The 14957-nt window shown below is 51.7% G+C and overlaps 1 protein-coding gene across 1 annotated transcript; it reads right to left on the bottom strand.

The window, feature by feature from the left end:
* Window positions 1-11699: 11699 nt before the first annotated feature.
* On the bottom strand, window positions 11700-14177 carry LOC123095670 (E3 ubiquitin-protein ligase RNF5). The gene is made up of 2 exons (XM_044517211.1): window positions 13912-14177; window positions 11700-12836 (listed from the first exon to the last, which is right to left on the bottom strand). The coding sequence occupies exon 2, from the start codon at window positions 12810-12812 to the stop codon at window positions 12105-12107; it is 708 nt and encodes a 235-aa protein (XP_044373146.1). The 5' UTR covers window positions 12813-12836; window positions 13912-14177; the 3' UTR covers window positions 11700-12104.
* Window positions 14178-14957: the final 780 nt, after the last annotated feature.

Here is a 14957-nt window from a genome sequence, read left to right as displayed (position 1 = left end):
GTTTTGCGATAGTCTCTACGGACTAAACCCTCCGGTTTATATAGGCACAGGAGGGGACTAGGGTTGTACAAAGTCGGTTTACAGAGGAAGGAAACTACACATCCGGACGCCAAGCTTGCCATCCACGCAAAGGAGAGTCCCATCCGGACACGGGAGAAGGCCTTCTATCTTGTATCTTCATGGCCCATCAGTCCAGCCCAGGTCACATAGGCCAGCTCCCCGAGGACCCCATAATCCAGGACTCCCTCAGTAGCCCTTGAATCAGGCTTCAATGACGACATGTCCGGTGCGCAGGTTATCTTCGGCATTGCAAGGCGGGTTCCTCCTCCGAATACTCCAAAGTGGTCTTTCGAACATGAGAACGGTATCCGGCTCTATTTAACAGTTACAACCCTCAACCGCAAGGGCACAATACTTAATCAAAAAACAAGTCATGTCTTATTGAACGCTTTACTGGCGAAACGTTACGTCTGGCCACTTTATTATTTCGAACCGTTTTTCGGCCTCGCGTTTCGCGTTTTGAGACACGACCTCCGGTGACACGTCTTGTCAAAGCAGAGATAGTGTCCCCTTATCGCGGGATTCTCATCAATGCGGGTTTGGGTAACCCAACCGTGCCGTTCGCACGACCCCTTGGGAACAGGCGAGTTTTAAGGCTTAAGGGGGGGTGCTCGATATTCACTTCCTTTATAAGAGGATAAGACCTCGTCGTTTTACCCCACGCCTTCTTCTTCCTCAGCCCTTCCCTCCTCGAGCTCCAGCGCCCATGTTTCGATCCTTTCCAACGCCACCAAACACTCCAGCCATGTCCGGATCCGGCTCTCAAGGCAAGTGGGTGGCTTCCTCCGTAACGGAGAAGGACGTCAAGGAGCTCCGAGAGGCGGGATACCTGAGTGCGGACGTTGCGCACAGGATCCCCACCAAAAAGCAGGTCATCCCCACCCCGGAGCCTGGTGAAAGGGTGGTATTCATCCCCCACTTCCTCCGCAGACTAGGGTTTCCCCTTCACCCTTTCGTCCGCGGCCTTACGTTCTACTACGGGCGGATTTCCATGATCTAGCCCCGAATTCTTTTCTCCACACCTCGGCGTTTATCGTCGTGTGCGAGGCGCTCCTCCGCATCCCCCCACACTTCGGCTTATGGCTCAAAGTTTTCAACGTGAAGCCGAAGGTGGTCGACGGGCAGCAGACGGACTGTGGTGGCGCCATGGTGAGCAAGCTCCCCAACGCCACCTGGACAAAGGGGGCCTTCGTGGAAACCGCCAAGATATGGCAACAGGAGTGGTTCTACATCACTGAACCCTGCGGCGCCAACTGGGCGGCCACTCCTGAGTTTAGGTCCGGCCCCCCAATGCGGCTCGAGTCGTGGACCAACAAGGGTCTAGTATGGGGGTCAACGGACGAAGTGATGATGCTGCAAAAGCGCATCAAAAATATTATTGACAAGAACACCAGCCTCACTGACGTGATCCAGGTGATGTTATTCCGCCGGATCCTTCCCTGCCAGCGCCGGCCTCTCCACATGTGGGAGTTCAATCCGGAAGGACCGCGGACCCTGCAGCGATTCTTCGGCACGACACACGGAGATCTGGAAGCTGCTTTTCAAGGCCCAGAAGAAGTGGCCGAAGACGACCGATGACATCGGCCTCGATTCACATTTTTAGAAGGGTGTATTAAAACTCCCATCCTTTAATCAGGGCTGGACAAGGAAGGCAGAGCGGATCAAATGTCCGGCTCCGCTGCCCGAAGACCCCGCTGACCCTTTGCTAACGAGGATCCGGTCCCGGCGCAGTACCAGGCGCCGGAGAAGAATGCCAAGAAGAAGGGCAAGGAGGCCAAAAGTGGCCTCCGCCGTAAAGGTACTTCGGACGTACTGTCCGAAGAGACCGAGGCTCATTCCTCCCACGAGGGAGATGAAGACGAGGAGGAGGAAGAAATCAACTCTCCCCCTAAGGGGAGGAAGAAGAAAAGGGCGGCCTCCGCAGATCCAGAGGCGGAGGCGTCCAAGAGGGGGAAGCTATCCCTTTCGGATGGCTCGGATTCATACATCGAAGCCACCCCCAAGCGGCGCCCTAGGGCAAAGCCCCTGGCCGAATCGCAAGTATTCAAAGATACTGTGCATATACCTGGTTTTACACCCTACGGTTGTAACACATTGAACTACGTGCTGCAGTCCGGCCCGCGATCTCCCCCAACGATCATCGTCTTCTGGGAATTCGCTAGGGCCGAACATGATGAAAAGCGAGACGCCTCCACAGGCCTCTCCGCCCACTACTACGGACAACACCGAAGTGTTGTCCCGAAGAACCTCTCCAGGCCATGGGGAGGTGCATGAGGCCGTCAAGGTGGCACCAGAGGGTAATACATCTACCGCCGAAAACATGGAGGAACCGACCCCCATGGAGACCGGCGACGGGGGCCATGCCCAATTCGGCCCCCGACCGAATATAGTTCCGGAGATCCGCACGGCTCCGGAATCAGGCGAGCAGCCTCCTTTGAAAGAAGGAGGCGCGTCGACTCCACCGGCGACCTCTGTCAATCCAGGGGCGCCGGACACTCTGGTGGAAGCACTTCAGCGCGCTTCCATTGTGGAGGAACACCGTACCCTTATGGGTACGGTGGTCGAAAAGGTCCAGTCCGCTAAAAGCGGATTGAATGAAGCTTATACCAGCCTTCTCACAGGCTTTGAGGTTTGTGATGTAATATTCCTTTTATGTATATATACGAAAGGTATGCCTGATATAGATAGTAGCCCCTGAGACTCCATGCGGCTTTTGTAAAGAAGGGCCGAACAGAGGGTCAAACAGTATCCAAAGGAGATAACGTACGTATCTATTGTAATCAACAGGCTTTGCTGGGAGAGGCTGATACGTCTCCAACGTATCTATAATTTTTGATTGTTCCATGCTATTATATTATCCATCTAGGATGTTTTATATGCTATTTTATATGATTTTTGAGACTAACCTATTAACCTGGAGCCCAGTGCCAGTTTCTGTTTTTTTCTTGTTTTTGAGTATCGCAGAAAAGGAAAACCAAACGGAGTCCAATTGACCTGAAAATTGACGGAGATTATTTTTGGACCAGAAGAAGCCCACGAAGTATCGGAGATGGGCCAGAAGAGTCCCGAGGCACCCACGAGGGTGGGGGGCGAGCCCTACCCCCTGGGCGCGCCCCCTACCTCGTGGCCGCCTCGGAGACCCCCCTGACTTGTTCCCGACGCCAACACCTCTTATATATACCCAAACTTCCAGAACATAACCTAGATCGGGAGTTCCGCCGCCGCAAGCCTCTGTAGCCACCAAAAACCAATCGGGACCCTGTTCCGGCACCCTGCCGGAGGGGGGATCCCTCACCGGTGGCCATCTTCATCATCCCGGCGCTCTCCATGACGAGGAGGGAGTAGTTCACCCTCGGGGCTGAGGGTATGTACCAGTAGCTATGTGTTTGATCTCTCTCTCTCTCTCTCGTGTTCTTGATTTGGCACGATCCTGATGTACCGCGAGCTTTGCTATTATAGTTGGATCATATGATGTTTCTCCCCCTCTACTCTCTTGTAATGGATTGAGTTTCCCCTTTGAAGTTATCTTATCGGATTGAGTCTTTAAGGATTTGAGAACACTTGATGTATGTCTTGCATGTGCTTATCTATGGTGCAATGGGATATTCACGTGATCTACTTGATGTATGTTTTGGTGATCAACTTGCGGGTTCAGTGACCTTGTGAACTTATGCATAGGGGTTGGCACACGTTTTCGTCTTGACTCTCCGGTAGAAACTTTGGGGCACTCTTTGAAGTTCTTTGTGTTGGTTGAATGGATGCATCTGAGATTGTGTGATGCATATCGTATAATCATACCCACGGATACTTGAGGTGACATTGGAGTATCTAGGTGACATTAGGGTTTTGGTTGATTTGTCTCTTAAGGTGTTATTCTAGTACGAACTCTAGGATAGATCAAACGGAAAGAATAGCTTCATGTTATTTTACTACGGACTCTTGAATAGATCGATCAGAAAGGATAACTTTGAGGTGGTTTCGTACCCTACCATAATCTCTTCGTTTGTTCTCCGCTATTAGTGACTTTGGAGTGACTCTTTGTTGCATGTTGAGGGATAGTTATATGATCCAACTATGTTATTATTGTTGAGAGAACTTTCGCTAGTGAAAGTATGAACCCTAGGCCTTGTTTCAACGCATTGCAATACCGTTTACGCTCACTTTTATTACTTGTTACCTTGCTGTTTTTATAATTTCAGATTACAAAAACCTATATCTACCATCCATATTGCACTTGTATCACCATTTCTTCGGCGAACTAGTGCACCTATACAATTTACCATTGTATTGGGTGTGTTGGGGGACACAAGAGACTCTTTGTTATTTGGTTGCAGGGTTGTTTGAGAGAGACCATCTTCAACCTGCGCCTCCCACGGATTGATAAACCTTAGGTCATCCACTTGAGGGAAATTTGCTACTGTCCTACAAACCTCTGCACTTGGAGGCCCAACAACGTCTACAAGAAGAAGGTTGTGTAGTAGACATCAGCGGCTACCACTCAGGCCGCCGAAGTGTCCGAACTGAAGCGGAAGTTGGAGGAAAAGCAAGGTATGCAATACCTATGCATATCTGAGGTGATATGAATTCTTATTTGTTATCTGACTGATCTTTATGATTATGCTCATAGTTGATGCGTCTGAGGTCGAGACCCTCAAGAGCTTGCTGGCTGAAGCCAAGAAGGAGGCGGAGGAGGAACGAGCCGCCCGACGAAAACATGAATCGAGGGTGGAGGAAGTCCAGCAAGAGCTCAAGGATGCTATAAGTAAATGTGAGTCCTTGGAGCGCAAAATCTCGGATCGAGACTCCGAACTTGTTAAGGCCCTCCAAAGCATGAAGGAAACCCGGGTTGAAGCCCAAGGCGCCTACCGGGAGATCCAAGAGGCAAAGCAGATAGCGGCGGGTAAGGCCTTTACTATGCAAAGCAAATTTGTAGGGAGAAGGTACATCTTACTGACTCGGGTTTGGAGTTCTCCAGGAGCGTTTGCGGATCTTCCCCGGAGTGTTGCTGATGCTGCGGAGTTCTTCCGAGCCGAAGAGGGGAGCTCAACGGAGAAGCTGTTCTGGTCGTAGTACCTTGCGCCAGAGCATCCAGTACCCCTCAACGATCAGCTGAAGCAGTTGACCGAACTGCATAGGGTGACCGAATTGGCCATGAAGGATGTTATAGTCCGTCTTTTGCCAGCCGAGCCCATACCCGCAGCTACTTTGGACTTGTGAAGCGGCTAGTCAATGCCTGCCCCCGGTTTGACGCCATAAAGCGGTCGGTCTGTATCGAAGGTGCTCGGATGGCCTTCGCCCGTGTCAAGGTGCAGTGGGCGAAGATGAATGCCACCAAGCTTGCGACCGAGGGGCCACCCGCCGGCAAGGAGCATCGTACGCCGGAGAAGTACTTTGAAGAGGCCATGGAAGGCTCCCGCATTGTAGAGGGCCAGTGTTCGAAGGATATTATTTTTTGAATGAATGTATCCGTGCCTAGACTTTGTATTATGGAACAACTCCTTGTAATATATGTATGCTTTTGTCTGAAATTATTTTCCTCCCATGCAGACGTTTTTATTTCTGAGAGTTTACCAGTCGTCGGCTTCAGCCCCTACGTAGTTATTACGGGGGGTGTTCGGAGTAGCGCATGACTACACTTGACCCAACGTCTTGGTCCGTGAAGGAGGTGTCAGCGCGGCGAACCAGGCAATCGGACTATGAGGTTTTAGCACTCTTGCTTAACCAAAGAAGTTTGACAATGGGGCTATTAGCTAGCCCCTGGTGTGTATGCGGCTATCGAACTAGGACGCCTTAAGCGCATGACCAAACCGAGGCTGGTCCTTCATATAATACGGAAGAAATCGCAAGGGATTTATATTAAGTTGCCGAATAGCTGACCAGCTCTCGCCGGATCATGACAGTCAGTTTTCGGCTTTCTCTACTGAGGTGCTTGACCGGACGAACCGGAAGCACAATCGCAGTAGTTCTCCCTTTACTACCTTAGCCGAAAAAAGGAACGTAAGGTAGTAAGCACAGGAGCCAGGCAACCCAACTATTGACCAAAGACATGATTCGGAGCCGATGCATATAATGCTATATTCGGGACGCCGAAGTGTACTGTAAAAGTGTTCGGACTTCTTCGTTTAAAAAATGTATGTGGCCAGATGCAGCCCCTGGCGACTTGAATCACGCCAAGGTATGTGCGATAATCTGACGTAAAGAGGGGATACAGATTAGCAAAGAAGCCAATATCGCACGGGATTGGGCGAAGATGTTTCCATTATAGTCTGATTGGTACGTCAAAACGTATTTTTACGGAGGATGCGATAAGCATCGAGGCTATTTTACATCCCGAATACAAGGGAAAGCTGTGTACAAGTCCTAAAGAGAAAAGGGTGATCTTGAAGATCCTTTGGACATTCTGTCGCATGTCTGCGCAGCTGTTCACCCTGGTGTATAATCCTTTGAGAGGATCTCATGATCGAGTATAAATAGGGAACCTGAAAAAAGGAGCCCTTGGCATCATCAAAAAGTGATGTGTGTCGTAAAGAACCTGAAAAGAAAAAATAAGAAGAAGAAAAAGAAAAAGATACGAGGGTCCGCATAGGGTCGAGCCGTATTGTGGACCTTGCTTGTGGTGTGCCTCCGTCCTTGCCCATGGTATTTTTAGTGTGTAGTTATGTACGCGCGGTATATATGCCGCTATGAAGTTCGGGTTCAGACGGGGGCCGGATTGCTAATCTAGCTCTGGACGAGCTGGACTGTACGGCAGGGTAGACCGGACTCGTTTGACAGTGTCCGGGGGCTTGACTGACGATGTAGTGTTCGGCTTAATGAGGCCAACCTATACTTTGGCTGCAAGGGCCGCGGTATGCTCCTCGGTACGGAGGGAGCGATCCGTGTTCCCATTGACTGTTATGACGCCGCGTGGTCCGGGCATCTTGAGTTTTAGATAAGCATAGTGCGGGACCGCATTAAAGCGGGCGAAGGCGGTTCTTCCGAGCAATGCGTGATAACCACTGCGGAAGGGGACGATGTCGAAGATCAAGCCTTCGCTTCGGAAGTTATCCGGCGAGTCGAAGACCACTTCCAATGTTACGGAGCCCGTGCAACGAGCTTCTACACCGGGGATTACCCCTTTAAAGGTGGTTTTAGTGGGCGTGACCCTTGATGGATCAATACCCACTTTGCGGACAGTGTCCTGATAAAGTAGGTTAGGACTGCTGCCGCCGTCCATAAGGACTCCCGTGAGATGGAATCCGTCGATAATTGGATCGAGGATCAATGCTGCCGAACCTCCGTGACGGATACTGGTCGGATGGTCCCTGCGATCAAAGGTGATCAGACAGGTTGACCATGGGTTGAATTTTGGGGCGACCGGCTCGACGGCGTAGACGTCCCTTAACGCGCGCTTGCGCTCCCTCTTGGGGATATGTGTGACATATATCATATTCACCGTTTTTACCTTGGGGGGGAATTTCTTCTGTCCCCCTGTCTTCGGTGGGCGAGGTTCTTCATCGTCGTCCTCGCTGGGCGACCCTTTCCCCTTGTGTTCGGTGTTTAATTTACCGGCCTGTTTAAAGACCCAACAACTTCTGTTGGTATGGTTGGCAGGCTTGTCAGGGGTGCCGTGAATCTGGCAAGGTCGATCGAGTATTCGGTCCAAGCTAGATGGACTGTCTTTGTTTCCTTTGAATGGCTTCTTCTGCTGACCGGATTTAGAGCCACTGAATCCGGCATTGACCGCCGTATCTTCGGTATCTGTACTGTTGTTTCAACGCTTGTGTTTGTTGCGTCGGGGCCTACCGTTGCCGTTTCTGGCTTCGGATGTGCCAGGGTCGCTGGTACTGTTGCTGCTTCGGGCTAGCCAGCTATCTTCGCCCGTGCAAAAGCGGGTCATGAGTGCGGTTAGGGCTGCCATGGATTTTGGCTTTTCTTGGCCGAGGTGTCGGGCGAGCCACTCGTCCCAGATGTTGTGCTTAAAGGTCGCGAGGGCTTCGGCGTCCGGACAATCCACAATTTGGTTCTTTTTAATTAAGAACCCGGTCCAGAGCTTCTGGGCTGACTCTCCGGGTTGCTGGACTATGTGACTAAGGTCGTCGGCGTTTGGAGGCCGGACATAGGTGCCTTGGAACTTGTCTCTAAAGGCATCCTCCAAATCTTCCTAACTGCCAATAGAGTTTTCTGGGAGGCTGTTTAACCAGTGCCGTGTTGGTCCCTTGAGCTTCAGGGGGAGGTACTTGATGGCGTGGAGATCATCACCGCGAGCCATGTGGATATGGAGAAGAAAATCTTCGATCCATACTGCGGGATCTGTTGTTCCATCGTATGATTCAATGTTCATGGGTTTAAACCCTTCTAGGAACTGGTGCTTCATTACCTCATCGGTGAAGCATAAGGGGTGTGCGGCGCCTCTATATTGGGCGACATCGCGGCGGAGTTCAGATGATGTCCGTATGCGGTTTTCGGCCCGGGTGAGGTTGTGCTTATCGCGCCAGGCCTGATGGCCGTCCTCTCGGGTTGGGGTGCGCCCCTTTGATCCGTAGATTGATCTGATCTGACCGGCTCTATTGTCCAGGTCCTGTCGTAGGTCGTAGGTATGTCCTAGGGCCGCTGTCTTCCTGCCTCTAAGCCGGGGTGGTGCGGTCTGGTGTTCGGCCTGAGTGGCCGCTCTATCCCGTCCGCGCGGTGGCCGGTCAGGTTCGTCAGCAGCATTATACTTTGGCGGTATTGGCTCAAGGGCCTCGTCGTCAAATTGTGGTAGTAGCTCGCACTTCGGGTAGCTCTTTGTTGGGCGTTCGAGGCCGTACTCTTCGGCTGCCAGGACTTTAGTCCATCTGTCGTTGAGCGTATCCTGCTCGGCTTGAAGTTGCTGGTGCTTCTTTTTTAGGCTTCTCGCAGTGACAATTAACTGGCGCTTAAAGCGCTCTTGTTTGATGGGTTCCTCTGGCATGATAAAATCTTCGTCCCCAAGGCTTACATCATCCTCAGATATTGGTAGATAATTGCTATCTTCCGAGTCCTCGTTCCCGATTGGTTCGTCGGGGTTGACTTGCCCCTCCTCCCAATCATCTTGTTCGGATGTTGGTTCGACGGGGGGCTTCCTGGTCTTCAGCGTTCTCCAGAGTATTATTGTCTCCGGTGCCGGTATTGCTGTCCTTTTCGCGACGCGATTTCGAGCGGCGCCGTTGACGTCGACGCTTTGGTGGTGTCTCAACAGGCTTGTCCTCGACTGGATCATTCCCACCATTGCCGTCATCCTCTTTGGGTGTGCCCACCATGTATACGTCATATGTGGAAGTGGTTGTCCAGCGTCCGGTGAACGGCGGGTTTTGGTCTTGCTCATCTCCGGCATCGTCGTCCATATCGTCGATGTCTTCGGAGCCGTAGTCAAGCATGTCGGTTAAGTCCTCGACAGTGGCTATGAAGTGGGTGGTGGGTGGGACGTAAAATTTCCTGCTCTCAGCCCCTAGTCCGGGCTGGACACAATTCGGAAGCGATTCCTCTGTAATGGCGAGGGATCACATTAAGTCCAGAGCCTCGTTTAAGAGTGAGGTTTGGACGGGGGAGCGAGAGTCCGTGGAGCTGGGCGGGGCAGAAGTCTCCTGGCCGAGCTCAAGTGACGCGACCCTTGAGAGTTCGGAGCTGATATCCGGAGGTGAGTCCAGCTTTACGATGACAGAGGGAACCTGGTTTAACTCCGGGCCTGCTGGTAACGCAGTCCCCTCCGGATCTCCGGTGGCGAGCTCTATAGCTGCAGAGAGTCCGGTGGGCTCTAAACTCCCGTCTTCGGACCTGGTGATATGCTTCGGATCTAAGGCCAGAGCTGTGGTCGAGGCCGCGAACCCTTGGAAGATCAAGTCTCCTCGGATATCAGCGATATAGTTCAGATTTCCAAAACTGATCTGATGACCAGGGTCGAAGCTGTCGATTTGTTCGAGGTGGCCAATTGAGTTGGCACGCAGCGAGAAGCCGCCGGACACAAAAATTTGACCGGGGAGGAAAGTCTCCCCTGAAACAGCATCGTTGTGGATGATTGATCAGGCTATCGAACCTTCCGTCGACGACACAGAGGAACTCTTAGTGAAAGCACCAATATCGGTGTAAAAACCGGCAGATCTCGGGTAGGGGGTCCCGAACTTTGCGTCTAAGGATCGAAGGTGACAGGAGGCGGGGGACACGATGTTTACCCAGGTTCAGGCCCTCTTAATGGAGGTAATACCCTACTTCCTGCTTGATTGACTTTGATGAGTATAGGGGTTACAAGAGTTGATCTACCTTGAGATCGTAATGGCATAAACCCTAGATGTCTAGCATGTATGTTTTGTGATAGCCTCTACGGACTAAACCCTCCGTTTTATATAGGCACCGGAGGGGACTAGGGTTATACAAAGTCGGTTTATAGAGGAAGGGAACTACACATCCGGACGCCAAGCTTGCCATCCACGCAAAGGGGAGTCCCATCCGGACACGGGAGAAGGCCTTCTATCTTGTATCTTCACGGCCCATCAGTCCGGCCCAGGTCACATAGGCCGGCTCCCCGAGGACCCCATAATCCAGGACTCCCTCAGCGGGCGTGCAACCCCTCTGTTGGCGCGTCGAGCTTCAGGATGCACCATGGGCCTCGTCCGACGAGAACATGGCACGACGTGCCCGCCGTGCGAGGCAGCGGGCGCGGGAGGCGGCAGCAGCCCTCGCGGCGGTGGACGTCGGTGAGGCGGAGTCGCATTCTCCGACGCCCATATGGTGCAACAGTGCTGACGCCGCAACCGCGTCGTCGTGGACGTCATCGGCTCGTCCGAGGACGAATTCATCATCGATCCGACGTCCACCGGCACCGTTCGGGTTCCGGTGAGGAAGAGTAGGGCATGGGAGACGACGGTGCCTTGAGTCTCGTGAGCCGGCTCATGTTCCATGCCCTACTCTACCTTGCCGGCGTCCGAACCAACACTCTGAGGGGCGTCGCAGACCGCCGGACATGGGCACGGCGGAGCCGGACGAGCTCCACTTAAAGATTGATGTGTTGCGTGTAATAATACGGATTTTAGGTTTCTAATTTGAGGTATCCAGATGTGGAATGCATTATTTGAGACATGACCGGTCACTGTCTGCGGACACGCCTGGGCGCGTCCGCCGGCGTTTGAGGGGTCGGATTTACCAAGTCCAGCTGTAGATGCTCTAAATGAGTCAAGTATATCGATGTTTTTCTTTTCCAAACACAGTACAGACGCAAACACACAACATGCGTGCACACTCATCCCTATGAATAGGTACGCAAACTCTATTTTTATAAGCATCTTCGAGAGAACGTGCCGGTAGATCTTGCATCTTGTCTAGGATTTGAATCGGTGGTTTAGTTCCACGTAATAAAGAACTTAACAAAGGAAACCTTGTTTTGCTTTGTCTTCGTTCAGTTCATCGGCGTGGTCGGCACAAGAGGCTGAGGCTGGTGGCGATTCAGCAGAATAGCCTGGATGCAGACAAATTCACAGGTCTCGTTGCACATGCCACAGGGATTCTGCTTGTGTGTGGAGCAAGTGCAGTAGCGTCGCCGTTACAGTAGAAGATTCGGTCAAGTGGTGAGAGTTTCTGAGATAGCCAACAAAGATGAAATAGCCCATCTCCAACCTTCACAAACAAGCATAGACATAGATCCTACATTCAAATTTACCGATATTTGTACAAGAATGGCAACACCTTGAGCTTGCTGTCAAAAGGTACATGAACTGTCACTTTGTGCAAACATGAGAATTATTACATGTAAATGTACTCATCTACACTGTCCAATCTAGATTGATACAGGTTACAGACACGGGGGGATGACCTCCCAACAATTGTACACCACGTTTATCAAATCAAAGGAGTCAAAACTACAAAACATAGGATGATGTATCATGCAGAGGAAGACCATCCAGATCTAGATACACAAACTCCATGGACCCTTCATACAAACATTCGAACGAACAGAACTTATCTCCAATTTGGTAGAGATAAGCCTACACCAAGGTATGCTCTGGCAACTCCTACCAAACACCACCACAATTTTGATGATAGCGGTAACCAATTTAAGCTGCGAGGAGGCTTGCGATCACAAGAACCCCGACCATGATAAGAAGGGCCTTGAGGTAGACATCTGCCTGCTGCTGCTGCTGCCCTAGCGGCCCCTGGCGGGGGACGCCGTGGGCGTGCTGCCCGCCATGGAAGCCATGGCCATGACCAAACCCGTAGTGGAACCCGGCGGGCTGAGCATATGCAGCTGGATCTGGAAATCCATGCATCTGGAAGCTGAGCATAGGGAATAGGCCCCCAAATGCAGCCGAGAACGCATAGTTGCCCCACCGTCCATTCGCTAGCGGAACACCCGCCCCTGCACCCGCGCCCCCCATGCCCATGAACCATGGATTTGCATGGGCGTTGCCGAAATTGTTGTTAGGATCAGCTTGTTGGGCTGTCGCAGGCCTCTGGCCAGCTGGGCGTTGAGGAATGTCGACTCCAGGAGTGTTCTTTGACCTTGGGTCGACGCGGTCCTTGCCACGGCCATAAAGGGGGACAAGCTTGTCTTCTTCAACAATGGCCTTGCACACAGGGCACTCTGGTGTGTTTGCGTGCATGTGCAGCCATCTGTAGAGGCACGGCCAGCAGAATAGGTGACCGCAGAGAGTTACTATTGGCTCCTGTGGCAACTCAAAGCAAATATTGCACTCGAAGCTCCCTCCAGCTGCATCACTGCTGCTGCCACCGACTGCCGCTGATTCCCCAACATTGGCAGCCATCTTGAGGTTGCTAACGGTTGAAACCTGCGATTTCAAGTGATAACGATCACCAACACTGCTAGAAAGAGCTATGGCAAACACTACAAAGTTATTACAAACAGTAGAGAGTTACACCACATACAGCAACCTATTCTTTGCACGAGCCTCAGTCAGTACTATGAAACCTCCCAAAACCAAAAGGGTCTTGATTTTGGGCGAATGTGAAAATACATCATCCATGTAATAAATATGAAAAAAAAACTTAATCTAACAAGATTTTTTTTTCGAAACGGAAATCTAACAAAAAGATCACCTATAAAGATTGCTCATGGTTACAACTGTGCTAAAATACAGCTGCGTTGTATAATACTTCCTCCATCCGGAATTACTTGACGCTCTAGATGTAGACGCTCGAACAGATGTATCTAGACGTATTTTAGTGTTACATACATCCGGACATACGGAGTAAGAAATACTAATACATCTCTAATCATAAACATTTTAGTATTTAGCCTAACCCACAGGGCATTCAGCTAAATAAGGCACTTGATGATCAGGGACTCCCAGAAATGTTGATTTTGCTACTCAGGTGAGCATATTATTTTCTTACAAAATAATCTGAGTACCCACAGCAACAGAATCACTGATATAACCTACACCCTTTCAGCCCGCTCAAACAACAAAATTCCATGGATTATCCACAGAAGAATATTCATCAGACCCTCTAGAAATCAGACACGGCTACACCAGATCGATTTGAGTTCACAGTCCAGGCTCTAGAAGAAGATTAATTTCTAATAAACTACTCGGGAATATTGAATTGCTGAATCAATTCAATCTATTTCTTCAACAAACGGAAGGAAAATTCCCAATTTCCCCCAAATCACCAAGCCGCGCCCAGGGATCCAATTCCGAGCGCAAATCAGCACCCCGAAGCCTACCACTCAAGGCTCGCCTGGATCACCAGGACGCCGACAGGATACCCCCATGAATCGGCCAGCGGACGCAGCGAGAGACCCCATCGAACGAATCACATCCGCCCCCACAGGAAGCGAGTAAATCCTAAATCACGACGAAATTTCACGCGGAGCGACAGGGGGGGAGGGCAGGCGCCATTTACCTCGGGGGAGCGGCGAGCGGAGGCCGATCGGCGGGCGGCGGGCGGCGAGCGGCGAGCGGAGGCCTGCCTGCAAGGCGAATCGACGGCGATGGCCTGGACGGGACCACGACGGCCCTTAATAAAATCGGGGAGGGCGCGCGGCACGCCTGGAAGATTCCAGCAGAATCTGGACGCCTTCGCGGCGGGTCCGCGGTTTGGCCCGCTGAATTCCGGGGCGGGAGGCGTTTTCCGTGAAAGATTACGGAAACTGCCTTTTCTTTTTTCTTTTTTTATTCTTTACGAAATGACACAGAAACTTCTTAGAAACGGCAGACACAGGGCACGCACTGAACTAGCGCCAGCCAGATGTAGGGTAGGAAAGATCAACCGTTCTCCCCAGCGGTTTTTTTCTTTTTTTGCGGGTAGTTGTTTTTTGACAACAACAAAACAAAGTCTCCCGGGCAGTTTGATTATCACGCGCGTGACCGACGGATTGGGTCTACGCATCGTCCTCCCATGTCTCGCACAGCGGCACCCGTGTGCCCGCAGAGGATGCTCCCTTCTGCGGCAGCGCTCCTCTTCCACTCGCCGCGGTAGGATTCTCTAACCTCCAGCATAGGCCCTTCGGAGCATCGCGACACTTGCAGCGAGTGGCCTCGTTGCATCGGCGAGTTACCTCGCTGAACCGATGACCCCTTGCTTGCAGCATCTATCTATATATCATGTAGAATGATGGCGCCCTCGTCGCAGATTCGACACGTAGCACGGTGGTGCTCCTCGTACCTTTGGATCACTACAACAATGGACCTTCCAGCATCTGGCTCGGAGCACGGCGACGCTCCTCGCAACTCTAGTCCGCAACAACCACGGGCCTTGAAGCATCTTGCTCAAAGCACGACAAGGCCCCTTGCAGCTCTGGTTCGCAGCACCTACGGGCCTTGCATCATCTCCCTCGAAGCACAGTGGCGCCCCTCGTAAATATGGTCACCAGCACCGCCTTGCAACATTTGCGGTGGGTCTCTCATAGCAACATCACGTGCTTCTGGAGTGTCAATGGGCGGCCCCCT

Source organism: Triticum aestivum, chromosome 4D (assembly GCF_018294505.1).
Source record: "Triticum aestivum cultivar Chinese Spring chromosome 4D, IWGSC CS RefSeq v2.1, whole genome shotgun sequence".
Taxonomy (NCBI): Eukaryota; Viridiplantae; Streptophyta; class Magnoliopsida; order Poales; family Poaceae; genus Triticum; species Triticum aestivum.
The sequence above is the reverse complement of the archived record's forward strand: the minus strand, read 5'-3'. Positions and strand labels throughout refer to the sequence as shown.

What these genes read in the sequence shown, in the direction of transcription:
- LOC123095670 (XM_044517211.1), bottom strand. Translation starts at nt 12,812, where the DNA reads ATGGCTGCCAATGTTGGGGAATCAGCGGCAGTCGGTGGCAGCAGCAGT.